We start from the raw sequence: 27,306 nt of genomic DNA, 5'->3' as shown, positions 1-27,306 counted from the left end.
TATTTTATTGTCATAATTGATTAAATAAATTAAAACACAATATGGAGAATTTTATAATTTGCTTTATTTTGAATAGACTCCTCCTTGAAAGCATTTTAATTTGACTGTTTTTATAGTCTTCAGGAATTGGATATTTTAGAGCTTCTTGCAGCATAATGATTAGATGTTTTATTATTTTCCATCAATTTTGGGTACTGACTGCTTAGATGTTTTATTATATTCAGTTGATTTTGGGTACTGAAAAACTCTAAAAATGGTGACTCTTAAGCACATTATGTGACTTCTCTTTGTCTGTTTCCTATCTGCAAAACGAGAATATGAGCAATTGTCCTACCTCTTAGGGTTGTTACAAAGATTAAATGAGATAACTAATGGGAGGTACTGAGAATAGTTCCAGGCACTTGGTAACCACTCAGTAGTTAAGTTCTTTTGATTCTAACGAAATCTGAAGAACACCCCTGATATAAGAATGTTTCTAGACACAGGTTACTTCCTCAGCTTATAAAAGCAATACCTATTTTCTTGATATGCTGTAGCTATTCATCTAAATTTCTAAATTTCATGTTTCCTGATCATAACAATAACATATGCTTGCTGTAGGAACTTGGAAATCACAGAAAAGCATGAAAAAAGAAAGAAAACATTCATACTACTTCTACCTAGGCTATTCTTTAAAATTTTTCTTATTTTTTAAATAATCTTTTTCTGTCAGTAGAGATAAATATAAATATACATAAATACAAATATACCAGGTCATTTATAAACAAATTGTGAGTCACATGATCCTCAATTCCAGAATACATGGGCTGTAATTCTCACGGTACTTAAAAGAGCTTATTTTGCTGGGGCCCCTGGGTGGCTCAGTCTGTTAAGTATCTACCTTGGTGTCAGATCATGATTCCTGGGTCCTGGGATCAAGCTCCATGTCGGGGCTCTCTGCTCAGTGGGGAGCCTGCTGCTCCAGCTTCAGTTCCCCCTGCTTGTGCTCTCTCTCTATCAAATAAATAAAATCTTCAAAAAAAAAAAGACCTTATTTGCATATATAGATTATAGCATAGATATTTAAAAGAAATAAAAATTTATGCTCTATATCCAAAGATTAATCATTCCTGTCAAATCATAAAAATATCCCTTGATTCTATTTTGGAGCCACTTGAGTCTGAATGCAAGAGAGTATATAGTATATTTTTTATGTCTCAATAATAAATTTTAGGGCAAAGCACTTTTATTTTTGTAAAAGCATATTAAAGATAATATTATCTCAAGAGTAACTTTCTATCTATTCCTGGGGCTTTGTCAGTAATCTACCCCACTGCTCCAGTCTGGTCATTTGAGATATATTCACTTAGAAAAGTTCTGCAGTAGCCCTGGGGACTTTTCTGTAAATGAGTGAAAAATTAGATTTCTCAGCATGTTTGAGAAAATATATCCCTCTTTAAATCTTCACTCCAAATCCTCTCACTGGCTGATGAGTGTTGTTGCTCATGCAAATCTGTGTTCTGGTTCCGTGGCTTGATGTCTTACCCATCTGCTTCCATTAATGCTAGTGGGTGTTTTGAAGGTGACTTTTGCACTGAGCAAAATTCTCCATTTCACTGTCATTCCTTCATACATTACTCATAGGTTTATCATGGAGTCATGAGATACTTTGCAATCTACAGGTATGATTCAGTAATCAGCCAATTACTTATAGAAAGACTTCATATTTGTGTGATTCAAAGGGAGAATGCAGTGCAATATTCATCTGAAGTAAATAGATACCCTTTGCCACATCTGATGGATTAAGCAGGCTCATAGTGCATAGTACATTTTACCATAGGATTAAACCTCAAGCTTTTAGTTTAGATCAAAGGGATTATTTCCAAGGCATGGGCATTATTAGACATAACAATGGTTACCAAAGATTTATGGAATGTCCTCTGGCTCTGTTTAAATCTGGACCCAAATGACTGATGCAAAGGAATAGGGTAATGACCTAATACCTAAATTTCACCTACAGCTTGAATAGTTTGTTGTATTTTAGAATAGGGAATCATAGAACATTCTTTTTTAAAAGATTTTATTTATTTATGAGAGACACACAGAGAGAGGCAGAGACATAGGCAGAGGGAGAAGTAGGCTCCCTCTGGGGAGCCCGATATGGGACTCGATCTCAGGACTCCGGGATCATGCCCTGAGCCAAAGGCAGATGCTCAACCACTGAGTCACCCAGGGGTCCAGTAGAATATTCTTTTTTAAGAGATAAAAATAGACTTTGTAATTTGGAAAACTCAAGTGCACCTCATTATAAATAACCATACAAGATTAATATGATTTTCTTTAACTGAAACAATAATCAATACATTTCTTTTAGCCTAAGGCAAGGACGTGATTCAACTCCCCAAAAGCTGGGGATTGCTAGAATAGTTTTTAAAAATCTTGTGGGAAAGAAGTAGGTTGAGTTTCCTTGAAGACAGAAGGCTGTGATGTATATGACAGCTGGAGGTTCTTGCAGTGATATGCCTTTGTAGCAGGCCTTGGGGAACCTGTCAGCAAGAATTTTTAGTTCTTGGCTACCTTGTTGTCTTCCTTTTACATTTCTCACTGGCTCATCATTTTTGTTTTTATGCTGAAGTGTCTTATTAAAGATGTAGTCATCAACTTTAGTCCTTGATCCCTATTAGCCTCTAGGTCTGCTATAGAAATTGTCCACCACTCTGAGGTCAGACACCTGACAATCTCAGGTTATTTGAAAAATACCTCTAAAGCCAAAGAAAGCAAAAGAGTTCCCTTGAATTGTAACTTCTATCCAAGCAATCTATTTCATAGGAGAAGCAGTCTTTCCTCAGGCCTCATCTAGACAACTGGACACAAAATTAACACTGCAGTGTAACAAGACGGCAAGGAAAGATGAGTAAGGAGTGGTTTTCAGATGTTAGGTGGAAATAGAACTTTATGTATACATGACTCTAATTATAACACATAAAGCCCTGTGTATATTATATTTTTTAAATGTGTCAAGACATTTTGGTTGTAATTAACAGAAATGTAATTTTAAATGGCTTAAAACATTTGTTCTTGAAATGAGATCTAATCAGGCTGAAATTAAAAATACTCTACCCGAGGTGCAGTCTAAATTGGATGTTCTAACAACTAGGGTAAATGAGGCAGAAGAGAGAAGAGAGAGCAAGTGACATAGAAGACAAGTTGATGGAAAGGAAGGAAGCTAAGGAAAAGAGAGAAAAGCAAATAATAGCCCACGAGGAGAGGCTATTGTGACGCAATGAAAAGAACCCACATCAGAATTATTGGAGCGCCTGAGGATGAAGAGAGAGAAAGAAAGGGCCAGTTGGTATATTTGAGCAAATCATAGCTGAGAACTTCCCTAATCTGGGGAAGGAGATAGGCATTCAAATCCAAGAGAGAGAGGACCCCTCACAAAATCAACAAAAATAGACCAACACATAATAGTGAAGCTTGCAAATTTCAGAGATAAAGAGAAAATCCTGAAAGCAGCTCAAAACATTGGTTCTCAAGCTTGGTGACAGAATTATCTGGGGAATTTTGAAACACAGTAGAAACTGGGTTCCATCTCCAGAAATTATAATTTAGTAGGAGGCACTCTGGGAATTGAGGGGTTTAATGAGCTCAACAAGTGATCCTAATGTGCATCAATGTTTGAGAATAATAGATTTAAACAACGATACTCATTGGCTTGTGTGGCCAGAGTCCAAAGTTATGGCTAGCTTTAGGCAAGTCTTAACGCAATGGCTCAAAGTTCCTGATTCAGTCGGACCTGAAATGGGGCTGAGAATTTGTGATAAGTTTCCAGGTGTTGCTGATGCTGCTGGTCCAAGAATCATACTTTGAGAACCACCAGAGCTAAGTTTATAGAAGTCCCTGCCGTTGGAGGATATTTAGGAAACCATATCCCAAATGGCATAACAGACACACTCATATAATTTTTATATTTAGAGAAAGGTAAAAATCACTGAGTTTATTGTTCCAAGGAGGATGTTAAAGAGAGATGTATAGCTTGAGTGTGAGTTATTCACAAAAGTATCCTCCAAACATATAATTGATTCATTTTACCTTATTTTCTATTTAGGTAATTGCTCTAACTTTAGACCTTAGTGATGGGCTTCTGTATTGGTTGGTTCAAGACAGTCAATGTATTCACCTGTATGCAGCTGTTCTTCGGGGGCAGAGGTAAGTAATAATATCCCTTGAAAACAACTGGTTGAGAATGAGAATGACTTACCCCTTCAGTTATGTGAAAATTAATTTTTTTCCAATAAACATTTACTAATTATCCACTGTTTTTACAGGCATTGTGCTTGTGGGGAAAGATAGGTTTGTAAACAACTACTTCCAATAGAACATGGGAAATACTGGGAAGGGGTAGAAAGAGAATACGGTGGAGATACCGAGAAGAACGCTTCTCAAGAGCCCAGGAAATGGATGGATATGTTTTTCCCCTCATCTTAACAAAGCAGAGTGTACATGATGGAGTTAGGCAGAAATCTTCCTGTATGGCACACATGAAAACTAGAGTGGGAGGAAGCACATAAATAATTCTCTTGATCTGTGTTCTCAAACTAAGTCCCCATTTCTCTTGTTGGCATCACCACATCTCCCATAATGGTGCTGTCAGGTATTTTTTTCCCCCGCATTTCTTCTAGACTTTTTTTTTATTACAATTTTGCTTTTAAAAATTAGATGTAGGGCAGCCCCGGTGGCGCAACGGTTTAGCGCCGCCTGCAGCCCGGGGCATGATCCTGGAGACCCGGAATCGAGTCCCGCATCGGGCTCTCTGCATGGAGCCTGCGTCTCCCTCTGCCTGTGTCTCTGCCTCTCTCTCTCTCTCTCTGCATCTCTATGAATAAATAAATAAATAAAAATCTTTAAAATAATAAAAATTAGATGTAATAGACATAATATAAAATGCTCAGATCTTCAGTGCTCCAGCATATCAGTTTTGGCAAATACATTTTAAGATACAGATATATCCATCATCACAGAAGTTTTCCTGTGCCCCTTCCCACTCCCCCCCCCCCACCAGAAATATGTACTTTTTGTGTCTGGATTCTTTTACTTGGTATAATATCTTTATGATTTATTCATGTTGTTACATGTATTAGTCTTCTCTTTTTATTCCTGAGTGGTTTTCCATTGCATGAACATCCCATAGTTTGCGTATCTATTCTCCTCTTCATGGACATTTTGGATTGCTTCCCAGTTTTGGTTATGATGGATAAAACTGTACAAATATTTATTTGGAGAGCTTGTTGTGGACATATTCTTGGATAAATACCTACAAGTCGAATTACTGGGAGATAGGGGAAATATATGCTTAACTTCTTAAGTAATTTCCTGGTTTTCAAAGGGTTCATACCATTTTACATTCCCCTCAGAGATGTATAAGAGTTCTGGGTCTTCCACATCCTCCCAACAATTGGATTCGGCAATCTTTAAAATTTCACCATTCACTGTTGTGTGTAGCAGTATATCATTGCGCTTTTAATTTACACTTGACAATGACTAACAATTTTTTTTAATTGACTAACAATTTTGATCTCTTTTTCATTTGTTATTGACTATTTATATATCATCTTTCATAATGTGGCTGTTCAAATATTTTTCTCCGTATTTAATTGGCTGTATATCTTTTCATTATTGGAATGCAGGAGATCTTTAGGTATTCTGTATATAAATCCATTGTTAAGTATACGTGTTGTGAATATTTTCTTCCCAGCATTTGACCTACCTCTCTATTTGTTGGTGGTACGTTTTCATGAGCAGAAGTTTTAAATTTTGACTTAACCCAATTTATGAATTACTTTCTTTATGGTTTGTTTTCTGTGTCTTCTATAAGAAACCTTTGCCTATCCTAAGGTTGTGAAGATTTTATATGATGCTTTTAAAAATTGTTTTAGTTTCCATATTTAATATATTATCCATCTAAAATTGTTTTTAGATATGGCTTTTAGATACTGCTTTTTAGATGTTTCTTTCTTATAGGAATATCCAATTCTCCTATCACCATTTATGTTTCTTTGTTTTTAGAGAGGGAGAGAGAGAGTGGGGGGTGGGGCAGAGGGAGAGGGAGAGGGAATTTTTTAGAAAGACTTTATCTATTTGAGAAAGAGAGCACGCACATGAGTAGGGGTGGGTGGGAGGGGAGGAGCAGAGGGAAAGAGACAAGCAGATTCCTCATCAAGCAGGGAGGCTGACTTGGGGCTTGATCCCAGGACTCTGAGATCGTGGCTGAGCCAAAGGCAGACGCTTAACTTACTGAGCCACTCAGGTGCCCCAGAGAGAGAGAATCTTAAGCAAGCTCCATGCCCAGTGCAGAGCCTGAGATCATGACCTGACCTGAAATCAAGAGTCAGATGCTTAACTGAGCTATCCTGGTGCCCCTCCAGTACCATTTGTTAAAAGAATTTGCTGCTTGTTATTTAATTGCTTTGATGCCCTTGTTTAAAATTATTTGACTGAGCATATTTGGGTCTATTTTTAGACTCTTTCTTTCCTTTGATAATTTGCTTAGTCTTCTTGATTACTATAAATTAGGAAAAGACTTAAAGATAGGTAATATTAAGTCCTCAATTTGTTTTTCTTTTTTAGTGTTTTTTCTTTGGCTATTCTTCATCCTTTGTCTTTCCAAACAAATTTAAAAATCATCTCCCTAATTTCTAGAATAAAGCCTATCAGAATTTTTAAAAAGGATTTTATTTATTTATTTATTTAGCATTAAAGCAGAAGGAGGGGCAGAAAGAGAGGGAGAGAATCTTAAGCAGACTCTGGGCTGAGTGCAGAACCTGGTGTGGGGTTTGATGTCAAACCCTGAGATCATGACCTGAGTTGAAATCAAGAGTCGGTCACTTAACCAACTGAGCTATCCAGGCACCCCTAGCCTGTTGGAATTTTAAATCTTTTATAAGTTTAGGGAGAATGGACATCATAAAATACTGAGTCTTCCAATCAATAAAAATGGTGTTTCTCACCATTTAATTAGACTTTCTTTAGTTTCTTTCAGCAGTGTTTTATAGTTTTCAGTGTAAGTAGAAGTTTTGCTCATCTTTCATTAATTAATCCTTAATATTCTGATTTTTTTTGATGGTTTATAAGTGATGTTTTAAAAATTCCATTTTCTAAATGCTTATTAACTAGTATGGAGAAATTCAATTGATTTTTGTATATTGACTTTGCATCTTGATTCATTGCTAAATTCGCTGCTCTGGTTTCATGCAGAATGCTTTAGTGAGGGTTTATAGTATTATTTTAAAATGAATTAGGAAACATTTCCTTCTCAATTTTCTGAGTGTTTCTATAGCATTGATATTAATTCTTCCTTAAGTTTTAATAGCATCCCCCAGTGAATTCATCTGGGCCTGGAGTTTTCTTTGTAGAAAATTGTGTGATTAAAATTTAATAAGTTTTAAAGATATAGAGTTATTTAAATTTTTATTTCCTCTTGAATCAATTTTGGTAATTCATGTCTATTAAGGAATTTATCCATTTTGAATGAGTTGTCAAATTAAATTTAATAATAGTTCCAAGTTAACACTTCAATGTCTATAAGGTCTGTATTGATGTCCTTTTATATCTCTGATATTGGTATATTTTTTTCCTGATCACTTTTGTTAAGGGTTTATCAGATTATTAATGTTTTTAAAGAACTAGCTTCTAGATTTGTTGCTTTTTTCTCTCTGTTTTTCCCTTTTCTATTTCACCTCTTTCTAGTATTATTTTTATTATTTCTTCTTTTACTTATTTTGGGTATAATTTCCTCTTCTACTTCTAGCTTTTGAAGATGAAAGGAGAAATCATTATGTTCATATCATTTCACTAATGTTTTTATAATATTGACATTTAAAGCTGTAAGTTTCTTTTAGAGATCATATTGTATTCCGCAAACTTTAGCATGTTGTGTTTCATTATCATTGATTTCAACATGTTTTCTAATTTCCCTTATTAGTTTTCTCTGATCCATATATTTTTAAAATGTATGTTGCTTAGTTTTGAAGTATTTTGGGATTGTTTAGGTATAATTTATAATTTAATATCATTGTGGCCAAAGAACGTACCTCATATAATTTCAATGTTTTGACATTTATTTGGGATTATTTTATCGCCCACCATAGGGTATGTCATGGCGAATGTTCCATGTGCACTAAAGAAGAATATTGGAATCCCTAGGTGGCGCAGTGGTTTAGCGCCTGCCTTTGGCCCGGGGGATGATCTGGAGGCCCAGGATCGAATCCCATGTAGGGCTCCCTGCATGGAGCCTGCTTCTCCCTCTGCCTGTGTCTCTGCCTCTCTCTCTCTGTGACTATCATGAATAAATAAATGAAACCTTTTTTTTTTTAAAGAAGAATATTTATTCTGCTCTTGTCTGATATAGTAGTCTGACAGTAGTCTGACAGTAGTTATATAGTAGTATAACTGTCAAGTATGTAAATTGGTTGATACTATAGTTAAAATATTTATGTCTACTTATATTATCTATCACTGAGAAAGAGGTGTTAAAGTCTTCAACTATGATTGTAGATTTGCCTGTAGTTCTCTTTAGTTGATGTATCTGGGTGCTTTGTGTTTATATTGTCACCTATATACCTGACTATATTGCCTTTTATCACTATAAAATACCCTCATTAGTCTATGGTACTACTCTACATCTTAGGGACCACTTTGTCTGATACCAGTTTAGTTCCAGCAGCTCACTTATGCTTAATGTTTGCAAGGTACATCTCTTTCCATCCCATTACTTTTAATCAGTTTTTGTGCTTATTTATTTATTTTTAGAAAGATTTTATTTGTTTATCTGAGAGACAGAGAGAGAGAGAGAGAGAATGATAGGAGGGGGAGACAAAGAGGGAGAGGAAAAAGCAGATTCCCCACTGAGTAGGGAACCCAACACAAGTCTGGATCCCAGTACCCTGAGATCATGACCTGATCCGAAGGCAGATGCTTAACCAATGGAGCCACCTGGGCGCCCTTGTCTTTACATTTAAAGTATGTTTCTTGTAAACAGCATATGGGATTTTGCTTTTTTATGCAATCTGACAGTTTCTTTTATTTGGATGCTTGGTTCATTTACATTTAATATAATTATTGATATACTTGGGTTTAAATCTACCATCTTAATTTTTTTTTAATTTTTATTTATTTATGATAGTCACAGAGAGAGAGTGAGAGAGAGGCAGAGACAGGCAGAGGGAGAAGCAGGCTCCATGCACCGGGAGCCCGACGTGGGATTCGATCCCGGGTCTCCAGGATCACGCCCTGGGCCAAAGGCAGGCGCTAAACCACTGCGCCACCCAGGGATCCCCATCTTGATGTTTGACTTCCATTTGTCTTAGTTCTTTGCTCCTCTCTTCATAGTCAATATTCAAAATATTTTGTTTCATGAATTAAAAAATTTATGACAAGGGGTGCTTAGGTGACTCAACTGGTTGAGTGCCAGACTCTTGATCTCAGCTCAGGTCTTGATCCTAGCAACAAGCTCTGCATAGGGAGCCTAACTTAAAAAAAAAAAAAAAAAGGCTCCAGTGTGGAGCCTAAATTAAAAAAAATATGACAATATAGTTGCAATTATTATCTTCAACTCTGTGTACTTGTCATATAATTTACTTTTGCCTACTGCATGAAATCCATGTTTGCTACTGTTTTTCATTTAAAAAGCCAACATTCATGCACCTAGGTGGTTCAGTTGGTTGAATGTCTGATTTGGTTTTGGTTTAGGTCATGAGATCAAACCCTGCATAGGGCTCTGTGCTGATCATGGAGTCTGCTCAAGATTTTCTCTCTCTCTCTGTGTCCCTTCGCCATCTCTGTCCAAGAAAAAAAAACTGATACACAGTCAACATTTTTTAACTTTGAGGTAGTGGTTACATATCTCAGATTAAAATATAGGACATTAAATCATTAGGAAAATTTAGAAATAATTTTATTTCATAGAGAAACAGGCCCAGAGGTGTGCAAATTTGCATAATGATACATGGTTAAACAGAGAGATGGTCAGTAAAAGGTTAAAGTAAAATAAAAGCTAATGCGCTAGGGCAGAGATTTTTTAAATAGGAATTATCTTTTTTTTCTTATATATTTTTCGTTTTTCACTTTTATTAAGTTTTTAATTTTAATTCCAGTATAGTTAACATGTAATGTTCTATTAGTTTCAAATGTTTAATATAGTGATCAATATAGTGATTCAACAGTTTTGCATATTAGTTCGTGCTCATCATGATAAGTGTACTGTTTAATTCCCACCACCTATTTCACCTATTCCCCTACCCACCTCCTCTCTGTTAGCCATCAGTTTGTTCTCTATAGTTAAGAGTCTGTCTCTCTCTTTTTTCCTTTGTTCATTTGTTTTGTTTCTTAAATTCCACATATGAATGAAATTATATGGTATTTGTCTTTCTCTGACTGACTTATTTGGCTTACATCATACCCTCTAGCTCAATCCATGTTGTTGCAAATGGCAAGATTTCATTCTTTTTTATGGCTGAATAATATTCCATGATATATATATCATGATATATTCCATTATATATGTATATATATATGCACATGTCTATCTATCATCTATCTATCTATCTATCTATCTATCTATCTATCTATCTATCATCTATCATCTATGTATCTATAGATGGATGCATGGGCTGCTTCCATAATTTGGCTATTGTAAATAATGCTGCAGTAAACACAGGGGTGCACATATCCTTTCACATTAGTGTTTTTCTATTCTTTGGGTAAATACCCAGTGGTGAAATTACTGGGTCTTAGAGTAGTTCTAATTTTAATTTTTTGAGGAAACTCCATATGCTTTCCACGGTGGCTGCACCAGTTTGCATTCCCACCAATAGTGCATGAAGGTTCCTTTTTCTCCACATCTTTGCCAACACTTGTTGTTTCTTGTGTTTTTGATATTAGCCATTCTGACAGGTGTGAGGTGATATCTCACCATAGTTTTGATCTGTGTGTCTCTGATAAGTGATGTTGAGCATCTTTTCTTGTGTCTGTTGGCCATATGTATGTCTTTTTTGGAGAAATGTCTTTTCATGTCTTCTACCTATTTTTTAGCTAGATTATTTGTGTTTTGGGTATTGGGTTGTATCAGGTTCTTATATATTTTGGATACTAACTCTTTATTGAATATGTCATTTGCAAATATCTTCTTCCATTCAGTAGGTTGTCTTTTAGTTTTGTTGATTGTTTCCTTCACTGTGCAGAAGTTTTTTTTTTTTTTTTTTTTTTTTTTTTTTTTTTTTTATGTAGTCCCAATAGTTTATTTTTGCTTCTATTTCCCTTGCCTCAGGAGACCTATCTAGAAAAATGTTACAAAGGCCAATGTCAGAAAAATTACTGCCTGTGCTCTTTTCTAAGATTTATATGGTTTCAGGTTTCCCATTTAGATTTTTAATCCATTGTGAGTTTATTTTTGTATATGGTGTAAGAAAGTGGTTAAGTTCTATTCTTTTGCATGTAGCTCTTCTAGGGAAGAGTTTTCTAATATTGGGTTCTTAGACCCCAGGGAGTTCATGGTGGACTTCAGGATGTGTGTGAGTATCCTGAGATTAAGGATCCATACTTTTCAGCAATTTTCAAGAGTCTAATCTTATGAAGGTGAAGAACTCCTGGTCCATGAGGACAATGACAAGACTACTGTTAGATTAAAAAATGCATTTTTTTGATTACTGGAAAACCTCTTTATCATGGAGACTATGAAAAAGGAGTATACACACCTGAATATGTATATAAACATAGATTGTGTACAAACAAATACACAACAATCTGAGTAACCAATTATTTCATATCTACTATGGCATATAGCTCTGACTTGTTTCCCACCTGTGAACCACAGAACACTGGTTGTTCCTTTCCCTAGAAATGTAAGATACCAGTAATCGGATTGCCAAGATAAAATGCTTAGAGTGACAGTGTCCTGAAAGATTATGGTTCATTCTGTGTCTGTACATCCCAGACAGCTGATTAGTTAGCATTCTTTGAGAGCCCAGCTCCTCAAGCATCCAGAGAATTGATATCATTAGAATGAATAGATAGAGAAAGGAAGTTTCTCCTTTAAAAACACACTTCCTCATCTCAAGGTTAATAATGTTTTCTTGTATGCATTCACAATGGAGTGCTGCAGTGCTTGTAAGGTTACACAATGGACAGACACTTTTGCCCTCCAAGTCTTCCTTTTTTATCATATCAGGAAATAAAAATTGTACATAAAGATAGGGATTCCAGAGCATCTGACAGAGACTTTTTTCTTATATATAGCCTACATTCTTTCTTCTATTTGTTAATTTCCTTTTCCTTAATCTAGATCGGCACTAATACAGATATAATGTGAACTACATATGTAATTATAGATTTCCTAGTTGCATTATTGAAAAGTAAAAAGATACAAGTGAATTATTAATTCATATTAGTTCTTGTGTATCCAGAGGGTATTTTACATATATAGCACATCTCAGTTTGTACATTGTTTTCATAGGAAATACTTGATCTGTGTTGAGATTTTGGAAAATTTACAGCTGATAAAGTTGGCTTATATGCCTAAATTTTTCCAAAATACTTATACTTTTTCTAGTAAATGATACATATGATTCATAATATGAGCCAAACATTAGTTTTAATATTTAACTTAAATTTAAATAACATGAAAAAAAATCAGTTCCTCAATTGTATTCAAGGGCTCAGTAGTCACATGTGGCTTGTGGCTACTACATTGGTCAGTGTAGCTCTTGCTTATAGTAAATATGAAATGACCTGTTTGCTGCAACTCGGCATAGTCTGAACTCGATGGCTGTAGCAGAGCTACTCTTGAAATGGCTCTTCCCTCTCCTATGTTCATCCATTCCCTTTAGTTTATAAAGGATTGAATCATTTACAAGGATAACAACATATCTGACTTGGAAGTTGAAGAAGGTGCACCTATCATAAGTTCATCTGTATTTAGTTATGTCAGGACTGATTATGTTACTCCAGGGGAGCCTCTGCCCTTGTTCTTCCCTCTGCCTGGAATGTTCCCAGACTCAGTTCCCTCGGTTAGCTGGTATTCCATCTGCATGGCTCACTTTAAACATTGTTCCCTAGGGGAGACTTTTTCTGGCCAGACCCCAGTAGGTCTCCTTGTTAAGGAACCCACTCTACTTATCTTTTCACAGTGTAGTTCAGGGGTTTTGTTTGCTCGTTTTCTGCCAGGCTGCCTTTTCTTCTAGCCTGTGTATTCTGTGAGGGCAGGGATGTACTTGTCTTATTTATCACTGCATTCCTAGTGACTAATGCAGAACTAGGCACAGAACATCTGCTGAATGAATGAGTGAATGAATGAACTGTCAATGCAGTAACCTCAGCTGTCATCTATACATAGTTCCCACTTTATGGGAGAGTTTTGTCTTTTTATGACTTTTTTAAAAAATTTTTATTTACTTATGATAGGCACACAGTGAGAGAGAGAAAGGCAGAGACACAGGCAGAGGGAGAAGCAGGCTCCATGCACCAGGAGCCCGACGTGGGATTCGATCCTGGGTCTCCAGGATCGCGCCCTGGGCCAAAGGCAGGCGCTAAACCGCTACGCCACCCAGGGATCCCTTTTTATGACTTTTTGGTTGAGCTTTTTTTTTTTTTTTTTGAGCTTTGATTTAAATGCAGCTTCACTTATTGCTGAGGACCGAAGGGTTTGAAATCCCACATGGAAGGAAGCCCCATACTGACCTCCTGCAATGAGGTTTTGCTGAAGTTGTGCCGTGAACACTGGAGGTCAAGAATTTTCTGGTTAGCCCAGGAGATTTTTACAGAGGAGGAGTCTTCAGCTGGAAATGAGAGGCAATCCAAGCCAGTAGTTACTGAGGGATATCCAGTCTCACCCTGTGGGGAAATCCTCTATCCTGAGGACTATTTTGGGATTGTTGAAACAAACAACCCAGTGAGCAAAACTCACACAAATGTGTTCACAGGGTACATACAGGCTGCAGCAGCTCTGCGGGTAGTCCAGAAGGGCTAGCCTCCTGCTTGGTGAGGTTCCTTCCTGCCATTTGGGATTTGGTTTTATATATTTCACAACGTTGCTAGAAATTTCTAATGAGAAGTAGAAATAACAAGGTGTAAAATTAGACAAGTGGGCGAAAGTCCAAAAGACAAACTAGATGCTGTCCTCAGAACTGCGTAGGTATGCGTAGATTATGAGAAAAAGAATGATGAGAACAGTCACTGTGAATATACTTTATTTAGTTCCCCACTTCCAGTTATGGTCCTCTTAGTTTCAGTTTCGTCAAGGAGGTATTGTGATATTCTGAAATCAAAACTGTTAGGTGTTTTGAGTTCAAATGCCATACTTCATACTTTATACTTTTCCATAGAGGGGAATGTCAACACCCCAAAAAGATTTAGAGAAATCATTAGAAAAAAGTCAAGCCTCTGCTTCAAAAGGCTGAACATCATTGAGGTAGTTTTTCTTTATTGAGTACTAGGCAAATGGAGTAACTTTAGAAATCACCAAGCAGATTTTTAAAATAAAAATCAGGGATCCCTAGGTGGCGCAGCGGTTTGGCGCCTGCCTTCGGCCTAGGGCGCGATCCTGGAGACCCGGGATCGAATCCCACATCGGGCTCCCGGTGCATGGAGCCTGCTTCTCCCTCTGCCTGTGTCTCTGCCTCTCTCTCTCTCTCTGTGACTATCATAAATAAATAAAAAATAAAAAAAAAATAAAATAAAAATCATTGTAAAATTCTGTCATTGAGAAAAAAACTCTGTAAAATCAGTTTTAATAATAATCTGTTAACTTGAATCCCCCAGTCTGAAAAGCAGCATTTTGAATAAGCTGAAGAGGTTAATAAGTATCATTGGGGCAACGGTTGTGAATAGTATAAAGTGAAGGACCAAACAGGCTAGAATAGTGAATGGCAAATGGCGGGGCACCTGGGTGGCTCAGTGGATTATGCCTCTGCCTTCTGCTGGGTCATGATTTCTGGGTCCTGAGATGGAGTCCTGCATCCAGCCCCGCATTGAGCGCTCTGCTCGGTGGCAAGCCTGCTTCTCCCTCTCCCTCACTTGTGCTTTCTCTCTCAAATAAACAAACAAATAAATAAATAAAAATTTTTTAAAAAGGGAGGCACACCTCAATGAGGAGAAACCAGTGGGCATGTAAAGTATTACAAGAATCAAAAGCATTTGCTAAAATCTGTGTAATCCTCTTGCCATTGCAATATCACGTTAATAAGAGAAGTCCTAGAAAATTTGCTTTAGGTATACTTTAACAAAAATCTTAGAAGGCAACGTTCTATGGAACTAAAAGGATTTTCGTTTTGTTTTTGGAAACACAAACACTCCCTCACAAACATATGTGCTCTCCAGGACTGGAATGTTCCAGCCCCTCTCCCACTTTAGGTACACAGGCTAATTGGTGTCATGTTTTCACAGTACTGGGGAGACCAACATCACCGAATTTGCAGCCTGGAGTACTTCTGAAATTTCCCAGAATACAGTGATGTACTATAGTGGTCGGCTCTTCTGGATCAATGGCTTTAGGATTATCACAGCTCAGGAAATAGGTCAGAGAGCCAGTGTCTCCATTTTGGAACCAGCCAAATTCAATCAGTTTACGATTATTCAGACGTCCCTCAAGCCTCTGCCAGGTACAAGATTTTATTCCTGCTTACCCTCTCTCCTTCAGACTTGTTAAATAAATGTTTAGGTTAGTGTTTTTTTCTTAAGAATTCTGTTTTGAAAAAAGAAAAAAGGCCTTAGCAGTTTCCATTGGTTTGCTTGCAATCAACTTAATAAAATTTTCAAGATATATTAAAGGAAAGGGGAATTTTGTTTGGGGGTATTAATTTCTATTAATTTCTATGTTTTCCATGATGATTGAGAATCCTAAATTCTTTCTCCTTCTATTCTTTCTTTCATCCTATAGGCAACTTTTCTGTTACCCCCAAGGTTATCCCAGATTCTGTTCCAGAGTCTTCATTTAGGATTGAAGGGAATGCTTCAAGTTTTCAAATCCTGTGGAATGCTCCCCCAGCAGTGGATTGGGGTGTGATCTTCTACAGTGTGGAATTCAGCTCTCATTCTAAGGTATAGTGTTGGTTCTAGTAGCTTCCATTTCTCAGACTGTTCCATCTGTATCAGCCCTGCCCGCACTGATTGGCGCTCCCTTCCTTTTGCCAAGCACGTCTGACTCCTTTGTTGTTCCCATAACATTTGGTTATTGAGATTTTTCCCGAGAACCCTGCGTATGGCCAATCTCCTCCCATTTTGTGGTTAGTGGTAACAGCTGGTGTGTTAGATACATTTTAACTCGTCTTTGTGAAACCACATGGAATTTACCAACATTAGTGTTTCCCAAATTGCAAATTTTGACTTTACATGTGCACCAAAGCTCGGAGATAAAGGATGTTATGATACCTTTACTAGGAAAATAATGTTTTGTTCTTATATTTTAGTTCCTGGCCAGTGAACAACAGCTTTTACCTGTATTTACCGTGGAAGGGCTGGAGCCCTATGCCTTATATAACCTCTCTGTCACTCCTTATACGTACTGGGGAAAGGGCCCCAAAACATCTCTCTCACTTCGAGCACCTGAAACAGGTACACAGGTCAAAATTTCTTTTTAAAAAAAGGCAGAACCTCACTTTCCATGATCTAGGATAAATAGCTAATAATTTAAAAAGGCACCTTTCAGTTTTGTAGATATATTTAGATTCAATACTCTTTCAATGACTTCTCAGAGATTAGAATAACATCATTAAAATAAATCTGCATAATTTATTCCAAAAGAATATTTCAAAGATTTCTTAGAGACTGTTTCACTTGATTATCATAATATATCTGATGCAGAAACCTGTTTCAGGAAATTTGTGAAACACTTGATAGGGAAAATGGGACTATAACAGCAGAGACAGTTTCATGGAAGGCAGGCTTATCGGGAGAGGTTCTCACGGATGGTAGCTCAGAATCTTCTGTAGGTGAATGGCTGATGTCTAAATTTAATGTTGCTCTTTGGAATATATTTTAAAAGGGTACTCGTCATATTTTTAGATGCATACCACCATAAAATGTGCAAGGCACCTTTATATGTATCACTTTTTTATTAAACATTTATTGCATACCTATCATGTGTCAGAAACATCATTTCATCCTTTCATTTGGCCCTCCCCCTGCTCTGAGGTAGGACAGGTGTTATAATCTCAATTATGCAAATGAGAAAGCAGAAGCCCAGGGGCTGCCTGATGTCGCATAGCTGGTAAGTGGCAGGGCTGGGACTTCATCTAGACTTTTCAGTGTAGTTTGATCAAATCCCCATTCGGTCATTTCTGCCAATGGTGGTCAATGATAGTATCATATTGATTTATTTAATATAAGCTTATTAGCACAGGACCTGGCAGGCGATAAGAGCTCAACGGGCATAATTGTGGTTTTTTTTAACCGTTAAGATTCTTTCAACAATATTTATCCATGAGTCTCATGACAGGAACATAGTGGAGCCTGGGCAGGTTCTGGAGCAGTTAGCATTTGGATCCAGGTATGCTCTCTTTGAGATTGTCTTGGGATATCAGCTTTGGTCGGATTCTTCTGTGGAAATGGCTTTGCCTGCATCTGTCAGGGGATGCACCGGGGGTTAAGGTCATCAGCACTTGGCTGGATGTTGGGGGCAATAAAAAAAAAAGAAAGAAAAGATTTGGCCTTTGCCTTCAGGAAATTTACAATATAGTCAGGAAATTGTTCAAACTGACCAATATTTATTAAGCATTTATGGTGTGTCAGTTCTATACCAGATTTGAGGGGATTTAACAAGGAGTAAGAACAGGTGCCTTTTCTGATGGAGCTCAAAGAACAGTAGAGATAATATACACAGGCTTCCAACAATAATAGAAATGAGACCGTGGGAACTGAGTTGCAATGGTATAGAACGAGTAGATAAGATGGAAATCTTCATCTATATCAAGCAGCCCCAGTGCTCTTAGGAGATCACAGGGCCCATGGACTGGTATGGCCACCTAGGGCCTGTGGTGGGAGGTGTGAGGAATTCTAACTGGGCTCTGAGGAATGACCCAAGAAAAAGTATCCCATGTGAGCACAATGTGAGCAGGCCTGGAGAGATAGTGACATGAGTTTTGGACATTGAGAAGCGATGTGATTGCAGTGGAGAGTGGAAGGGGACCTCGTAGAAGACTCCAAAGAAAGGATGAAATGACATAGACACCAGGCAGAGGAATTTCTCTTGATTAAGAGGAAGATAAATTCACTGAAGGACTGGGAGAGACTCCATTACTGGTTTGGCTCTAGGATAAATGGTAACCCCAAACCATACTCTTGGGGTGCTCCCTGCTGCTGGAGAGGATTCAAGGTGAGAGTGCCTGGATCCATGATATGCCGGATGTTACATCCTGAACTGGCTGAAGGCTGGACTGAATTCCCGCCTTCCTTCCTGTGACTGCCATTTCCACCACCAGCTAATTCACTTGTCAGGATGAGAGTAAATGTTGTATTTTAAAAGGAGAACCAGCCACAGGTCACAGATGAGAAAGGTGTACCTAAGTGCTGGCAAGAGGGATTTGGGTTGAAGATAAGAAAGATTTGCTGAAATATCAGGATAGGCTCCTGAAGAAATCCATGGAATATTCTTTCCTGAAGATCTTAAAGAACAAGATAGACACACTTCAATAGTCTGGAACGAGAAGTATTTACTACTAAGTTTTTCCACTCCCTCGTCGTGAACGGTAAAAAGTCAACCTTTTATTCTTGTCTACCTTATCTATGTCTCTGCTTTTCAGTTCCATCAGCACCACGGAATCCTAGGATGTTTGTATTACCAAGTGGAAAATACTATAAGCAGAATGAAGTTGTGGTGGAATTTAGATGGAATAAGCCTAAGCATGAAAACGGTGTGTTGACAAGATCTGAAATTTTCTATCACATAACCAACCAGACAGACACAAATGAAACATTCCAAGACTGGATCGCTGTCAACACAACCCCCTCGGAGATGTCATTTCAGCTTGAAGGCATGAGTCCTGGGTGCACTGTTGCCTTCCAGGTATGAGTGAAAACAGGGAAACGAGGGACCTCAACAGTGTGAACAGAAGGTTGACTAAAGACCTAGGTTAAGAATTCTGCCCCTTTGTCAAGAATTTGAGGTCCACAGTGATCACCGAAGTCAAGGTGGCAGCAAGGATATGGAGGGCAGTGGGGCAAGCTAGGGTAAAGAACATCTTGACAACTTCTGGCTTTCAGATTCAGAATAGGCCATTACTTTTTCCCATGATCACTACAAGCCCAGTACCACGGTAGATGCTTTTATATTCCTTATCTCATTTGACCGTCTTCTGGTCTGTGAAGAAACAGCCATGTCCCTGAGTGTATCAGTGAGTTACTAGAGCTGTGTGCCTAGGAAGCGGTATGCTAGGGTCCAACTTCAAGAGTCCTTTTCACCAGATCATGTCACTAACTGTGAATCTTCTGGATGCCCCAACTTGGAGCTACCAATGGAAATAAAGGCCGAGGGTCTAGGTAGTTGACATCTCAGAGTTACTACTAAGTCTCTCCACTCCCTCATTGTGAATAGTAAAAAGCCAACCTTTTATTCTTGTCTACCTTATCTATTCTTGTCTGGCTGCTGATAGGGGAGAAAGTTAAAGAGACTAGGAGTCAAGAATAAAAAGAATGACAATGTTGTACATATTTAGAGCTATTTTCCATTTCTTTTCAGGGAACATAATGCTTTTGGGGAGTGTTTTAGAGATTTGAGCTTCCTAAGGATCTATTTTCTTTTTGTAAAATTCTAATTTAATGATTATTTTGTTATTATATTAGATTGACATATGCTAATCAAAAAAGTTGTACATAAAAGTTAAAAGATAATATGCATTCCTATTTTTAAGAATTATGTGTGTTCTGGTTAAATAAATATTCTGGTTAAGTGTATCTGTCTATACGTACATATAGTTTCAGATATCAGTCACCACAGGACCATGCAGGGTGATATACATAGATGTACATGAGTTTCATTTAACATGGTCTTGTGCAAAAGTGAAGATGTCTTGGTATGTATATGCACCATGGTACACACCCGCACCATATACAGATGGTAGTATGTATAATATGGTAAAATATATTTAACACTAGAAGTATAATAAAAATAATCTAATGCTTTGTTGATTGAGAGGGCAATTGAGGATCTACCATTTGCATCATTATGCACGCCAATTTTCTTTATAGGCTGTTGTACATATGCAAGGTTTGGAAATGGAAATAATTTATTACACAATAAAATACATGTACTAAAAACTGGATTATTTTGGCTTTTTAAAAAAGATATTATTTATTTATTTGAAAGAGAGAGAGCAAGCAGAGGCAGGGATAGAGGGAGAGGGAGAAGCAGACTCTCTACTGAGCAGGGAGCCCTACTCATGACCTGAGCCAAAGGCAGATGCTTAACCAACTGAGAGCTACCCAGGTGCCCCTAAAAACCGTCTTTGAAAAGCTTTGGTACTAGAATGCAGGGAGGCACAGTAGGAAGAAAGTATATGACCCTCAGAAGACTTAGTTTTTATGCCAGTTTTTGCATGTGTCATTGTGGATGAGTTATTTACCTTAATTGTGATTTTGTCCAGTTTCTGCTCTTATTAGTTGTGAGGATTAAAAGAGTTAATATCTGTAAAAGTGGTTTGAAATGCACAACTCATTCTGAAATACAAGTTTTAATTATTATTTTCCTTTTCTAAATATCTCTTTTAAAAAATACACCAAATTTAGTTATTTAAAGCTTTTAGTTGTTTATTTCACAGTATGTGGGAGTTCACCAGAATATGCATAGTTTTGCTTCTGTTAAATAGTCTACGTAATTGAATTTTAAAAAGAGCTAAAAACTTTTCTTAGAAGTTCAAATCTTTTGCATGGAGATCTGTCCATTACTTCCTACTCTTTTAGACAAAAATAATGACAGCAGTAAAAAACAAACCACCAGCATGCATGTGAGGTAATATTTACCTCTTAGTGATTTATTGCTTTATCCTTGGATGGGAGTAACTATTTGAAACTATTCAGGCAGAGAAAGACAAATACCATATGATTTTGCTCATATGTGGAATTTAAGAGCAAAATAGATAAACATAGGCGAAAGGGGAGAAAAGAGAGGGAGGCAAACTACAGGAGACTCTTACCCATAGAGAACAAACTGAGGATCGCTGGAGGGTAGGTGGGTGGGGCATGGGCTAAACCGGTGATGGGCATTAAGGAGGTCACTTGTGATGAGCACTGGGTGTTACAGGTAAGTGATGAATCACTAAATTCTACTCCTGAAACTAATATTACACTGTATGTTAACTAACTGGAATTTAAATAAAAACATGAAAAAAAACCATTCATAATTGATATCAGAATTGTGAAATGAAAGCTTCAATAATCTATCAGTCTCAGAATGTAATTATTATCATTGAGGATGCCACTGAATGCAACTTTTTTTGGTATCCTTTTCTTCCTTTAGGTCCGAGTCTTCACATCCAAAGGCCCTGGACCGTTTTCTGATATAGTAAAGTCCAAAACATCAGGTATTTATTACCTAAACTTGTGCAAAAAACAGTTGGTGTTTTAAAAACATTCTTGATCCTTGGTATTCTCGAGGGTATGAATGCTGTCTCTGAGCTGGAGTTAAAGCCAAAGAGTCATTTTTTAATCATCACCAAACATACTTAAATAAACCTAAGCGTAGGGTGCCTGGATTGTGTTGACTGAGACTGAAGCAGTAGATGAACCCGGGGGGAGACCCATGGATTTTGGACTAGCCTGATAGTGAATCAAGGGATTTTGCCAAACCACTTTTTTTTTCTTATAAATATGATAAATGTTTTGTTTTTTTGTTTTCAGAAATTAATCAATTTCCAATCCTCATAACTCTCTTTGACAACAAGATAGTTTTATTAGATATGGATCAAAGTCACATTGTATGGATGTTTTCAGCAGAAAGAGTCATCAATACCATGGGCTACACAGCTGATGATGGAATGGGGTACTATGCGCAAGGAGACTCACTCTGCCTTCTGAACATGCACAATAGGTCCACTTCTGAGGTATCTCACCATGTAAATATTGTGGAAGGAAGGACGTGGGTGATTTGCATATCACACTACCCTGTAATTAAAATGACTGGTCAGTGGTTGAGCCATTAAGATTAGAATGGTTGAAAAGGACAGCTGTGGTGTAATTATTTAGTCACAAATAAATAGAGATTAGATTTTGGGCAAATGTCATTCAGGATTAATTAAATAGTTATTTGGTTTAGGCGCTGTGTTAGTTCCTGGGATAGAGGGGGAAAAAAAATCACAGTCCTTGAACAAAGCCAGCGTAGTATTTGTCTAACAGCTGGAAGACAGTACCATGTAGTGATTAAGGGGTGAGCTTTGGGATCTGAAATTTAGAATTTAATTCTGACTTCACCACTTACTAGATCTGTGACCATCAGCAAATTATTTAACTACTGATTATGTGGCACCCTGTTATATGGTTCCTGTGAAGATTAAATGAGATAATCTATGTGGGGCATTTAGCACAATGCCTGGCATGAAGTGGCATTTGTTGATTGTCAGCTAGTAGAGCAGACAGAAGGCAGCATCATGCTGTGCTGAGGGCAGGGTGTGGTGGTATCACAGAATATGGGTGATCCATCCAGATGAGAGTGGTGGTGGTAGAATGGAAAGACATATTGGGTGCAAAGAAGATGAGCCAGGTGAGGGTGGGAAAAGCTGAGGGGGTAGTAAGTGTGAAGACTGGGAAACAAGAGAGCCAGAGCACATTTAGGAGGCTATAAATAGAGTGAGCTTGGGATGAAGGTGAGGGTGAGGATGAGTGAAGGACAGGTGGGAAAGCTGGAGAAGTAGGCAGGACCCTAAACACAATGGGCTTCCTTTACTGTGCTAAGGTGTGGAATGCTGGTCCTGAAGACAACGTCAAGCCAGTAAAGAAATCTAGTGGATCATTCACATGATCAAGTTACGTTATAGAAAGACCTCTCTAGTGGTGTGAATAACGACTTAGAGAAGGTTAAGTCTCAGACAATTAGGAGGCTACCACAGAAACCCAGACAGGAAATGTTAGGCAGGAAGTGAGATGAGAAAGGAAAGGACAAATTTGGGACACATTTAAAGTGGGACTAATTCACCATTGTGCAGCCATAATAGGAATAAGTCAAGGGTGAACCGTATTCATCAGGATTGCTTCTTGGGTGAGTATTGGAAATCCATAAAAATATAGTATGCAGGAGAAAAGAAGGTCTCAGGGGTGGAGTGATGAATTCTATTTCCTGGGATCATTCATACAGAGAGTAGTCAGTTTGAATCAGTAACTCGGTGAGGGATCTTGCTACTGTTCCTATAGCACTGGTCTATGAATTATAGTTAAAGTCATGGTAGTTGAAATTAACCGAGAGAAAGAATGCAATGTGGGAACAGGACCAATGTCACAATGGTATAGTCTCGAGTTATTGAGGTTTTGGATTACAAAAAAGTGCAGTAAATAAGTAACATGGTAGATTACAGAAAAGTCCTCAAATTTGAAAAAAAGATGACCATTATCTCCTTGGCTATGTTTTCTACCTATTGTTAAGATTTTCCGAGATGCACTGGTTTCTGATATCACAATTATTACAACTGACTGGATTTCAAGGCATCTCTACTTTGTGCGAAAAGAATCACAAAATGGAATGCAAATATTTGATGTTGATCTTGAACACAAGGTGAAATACCCCAGAAAGCTGAAAATCTGCAATAGAAATTCAACAATAGTCTCTTTTTCTGTATATCCTCTTTTAAGGTATGTAAAGTGTGAGTATCTTTTCTATTGTGATGAAATAGAGACATTTAATATAATATCTTTGGCTTAATAATAGAAGTCATTGATGGGAAAATAAGATGCTTAGGGCTCTTGACTAGCTATATTAATATATGCTAAATAATTCTACACATGAATTATGAGCCCACAGCCACAAATACGTAAATTTAATTCATACTGACAATTTGGCTAGCCTAAAATTAGGGTAATTACCTATAGGACACCAAAGCAGATTTTTATATCAGTGGATTTCCTAATATCCTCGGATGATAAGGATGAGAAGGGGACTGAGACAGTGGCAGGAGATGAATGAGAGATAGACAGGCAATGTGTGATGCACAGCTAAAGTTATTCTGGACTCATCCATCTTTAATTAATGCCCTTGTAGCACTGAGGGGGGCACTTGACGGGATGAGCAACTGTTATTCTGCTGTGTTGGCAAGTTGAACACTAATAAAAAATAAATTTATTATTAAAAAAATTAATGCCCTTGTAAGATGAGTTTTAAGGCCTCCATCCAGCAACTGAATTGCAGTTCTTTGGGCTGACAGGTATATTTTCTTTGTGCTGTAAGCATGGTCATAATCTTGAAACTAGATGGTTAACCAGTCTTAAGAAGCATAAATACACTTGAGAGGAGGGGGATGGAGATGGGTGTTGATATAAAGCGTACAAATATATTTCACATTTACAGCCACTAATGACCTAGTCCATACAGCACCTCAAAGTCATTTTAGTCCAAGGCTTTTGTTGTAAACACAGTTATTGAGAAATCATGGGAAAATGCTACAAATTAGACTGCTTGCGGCCACCTCTGTCTCAGAAGGTTATTGGACACTTGGACACTTGTTCTCTCGAAAGGCTGTATTTTTCTCTCCAATCGTTAGGAATGCTTAATCCTCATTAGAAACCAATCTTTGCAATGATATGTTTTACTCACTAAGTTGGAGGGTCTTGTTTTTTCCCCCCTCTAGTCGCCTGTATTGGACAGAAGTTTCCGATTTTGGCTCTCAGATGTTCTACTATAGTATTATCAACCAGACCTTGAGTCACATTCTTCCATCCAGACCCACAAACCATTCAAATGGAAAGAAACAGTGTTTTTGTGGTGTTACTGAATTCGAGTTTAGTGGCACAATGACAATTGACACCTCTGACCTAAAGAAACCATGGATATACTTTGTCAAAGGGCAAGAGATCTGGGCCACGGATCTGGAAGGATGCCAATGTTGGCAAGTCATCATGGTGCCTACTCCGCTTGGTAAGACAGCCGTGTGTGTACACAGATGCTCATTACTAATGGTGGCCCCTCCTGTCCCATTAAAAAGGGTGTACATTCCACATATATTCAAAAGAATATACACATGGTATTTTTTCTGGACCATGCCAAATGTTTCTGTAGAATTCAAGTCAAGTTGTTCCCAGGAAAATTGTATATAGACATTCACACAATTTTCTGGATCTGTGGGTTTCTTTGCTGTTATTGTTATTTTACAATTAATAGTCGAGCTACAATGTATTGAGCTTAACACTATATTCTAAGCAAGCTACCGCATGTACTAGCTCATTTAATTTTTAAAGCACCTTGATGAAGTAGATGCTAGTGTCCTCATTTTATGGACAAGGAAACTGAGGCTGACAAAGATAAGATATTTGTCCGGAGGGCCACGATTAGTGGAGGAGCTGGTGTTTGAAGCTGAGCCTGACTACAACAGCCACGATCTTCCTACCAGCAGCCTACTTTACTTCTGTTGTGATGGTCCCATTGACTTCACATTCACCATGAGTTGGTCAATACTTGACAGGTGTGTTTGTTGAAATGCACATGCTTATGGAGGAAATACTTAAATGTCTAAAGTGATTTGGGGGTTTCCTAAGTAAAACTAACTGCAATAGGGAAAAAATGCACTCTAAATAATCCATATATTCTTTTTAAAAAAATTATTTATTTATTTATTTATTTATTTATTTATTTATTTATTTAAGAGAGAGAGAAAGAGAGAGAGAATGAGCATGACGGGGGTGGGGAGGGGGACGGACAAGCAGACTCTGCACTCAGCCATGACCCTGAGATCCTGATCAGAGCAGAAATCAAAAGTCAGAGGCTAAACTAACTGAGCCACCTAGGCACCCCTACTGTCATATATTCTTAAGAGTCTACTCCTCACTGTTCAATATAGTAACCACCAGTCACATGGGACTTAAGTTCAAATTAATTAAAATTAAATAAAATTAAAAATTATATTCTGCAGTCACATGAGCCATATTTTAAGTGATCAAAAACCACAAGTGGCTAATGGTTACTGCATTGGGCAGCATAGATATAAAATACTTTCACCACTGAAAGTGCTTTTGGACGTTGCTAGTCTATATAGTGAAGTTTTGACATTGCAAACAAGTGTGTGTCTGTGTTATATCTGTACATATGGTTTTGTTGACATGGTACCCAGAGCCTTTTAGAAATAATTCCAATATACTTTCAATGGTCTTAAGAGTAGAGATAATGTCTTGAGCTTCTCTTCTCAGGGGAATTACTTATTTCTGTTCAATCTGTGACAAAGACTCTTTCCTTAATCAAACTTTAGGCTCCTCTGAGCCCTTTTCTCAACTAGACCTTGACCTTGGTCTTCCGTGTCTGTCATTGCTGAGTCTAGTTTTAGCAAGAATCCTGCTAAATCAGGATCAAGTTCTTCATCCCCCACCCTTGATGCTCTGGGCTTACAGTTAGCAAAAGTCATAGTGAGCCAGTTTAGCAGGAATTTCCCTATCCTTGTTGTCTCCCCTTAGTGGCTTTCTATCCACTGATCCCCTCACTACTTGCTCCACATCCTCAGTGTCTTTGTTGTATGCAAAGTTCAGCACCTCTCTCTCCCCTACTCCAATATTGCAATAGTCTTAACTAAAGTCTTTCTTACCATTTAAACAAGTGCCAGGATAATTTTTCTTTATCATCTGATACACCAGAATTATCTAGTAGGCCATTATCTTATAGGTATAGAACTAGTTAGTCTTTCAAGAATCCATAATTGAAAAGTATAACCCTACAATTAGAAAATTTGAATGGCTCTAGAGATCCTTTAGCTGGCATGATATTGGAAGAAGTCTCCTCTACAAAAACAGCTCTGTTTGAACAGCTGCTTATAAAAACATCTATTCTGCATAAGGAAGTTTTTACATTTTGGGCAAAAATTCTAAATATTAGATTTCTCCCCCTTTTAGAAGTCCTAAAGCTAGCATGCCTGGGTGGCTCAGCGGTTTAGTGCCTGCCTTCGGCCCAGGTAGTGATCCTGGAGACCAAGGATCGAGTCCCACATCGGGCTTCCTGCATGGAGACTGCTTCTCCCTCGGCCTGTGTCTCTGCCTCTCTCTCTCTCTTTCTCTATCTCTCTCTCTGTGTGTGTGTGTCTCTCATGAGTAAATAAATAAAATCTTAAAAAAAAAAAAAAAAGATTTCCCCCCTTCTATTTAGCCAAAGTTTTCTTCCCATTT

At 37.7% G+C, this 27,306-nt stretch overlaps 1 protein-coding gene across 5 annotated transcripts in view; it reads left to right on the top strand.

The window, feature by feature from the left end:
• ROS1 (ROS proto-oncogene 1, receptor tyrosine kinase) overlaps positions 1–27,306 on the top strand; it is a 122,561-nt gene that overhangs the window by 44,693 nt on the left and 50,562 nt on the right. For all 5 annotated transcript variants that reach the window (XR_012033624.1, XM_072831608.1, XM_072831601.1 and 2 more), the window contains 9 exons: positions 4,088–4,188; positions 15,415–15,629; positions 15,908–16,068; positions 16,437–16,581; positions 18,768–19,030; positions 21,479–21,542; positions 21,859–22,061; positions 23,594–23,799; positions 24,792–25,078. Coding sequence is in view for 4 of the 5 variants with exons in the window: in XM_072831608.1 (XP_072687709.1) it covers positions 4,088–4,188; positions 15,415–15,629; positions 15,908–16,068; positions 16,437–16,581; positions 18,768–19,030; positions 21,479–21,542; positions 21,859–22,061; positions 23,594–23,799; positions 24,792–25,078 (1,645 nt within the window). In the remaining variant the exon portion in view is untranslated. The remainder of the gene's footprint in view (positions 1–4,087; positions 4,189–15,414; positions 15,630–15,907; positions 16,069–16,436; positions 16,582–18,767; positions 19,031–21,478; positions 21,543–21,858; positions 22,062–23,593; positions 23,800–24,791; positions 25,079–27,306) is intronic.

The sequence above is a fragment of the Canis lupus genome, chromosome 1 (assembly GCF_048164855.1).
Source record: "Canis lupus baileyi chromosome 1, mCanLup2.hap1, whole genome shotgun sequence".
Taxonomy (NCBI): domain Eukaryota; kingdom Metazoa; phylum Chordata; class Mammalia; order Carnivora; family Canidae; genus Canis; species Canis lupus.
This window is presented reverse-complemented; position numbering and strand designations above follow the sequence as displayed.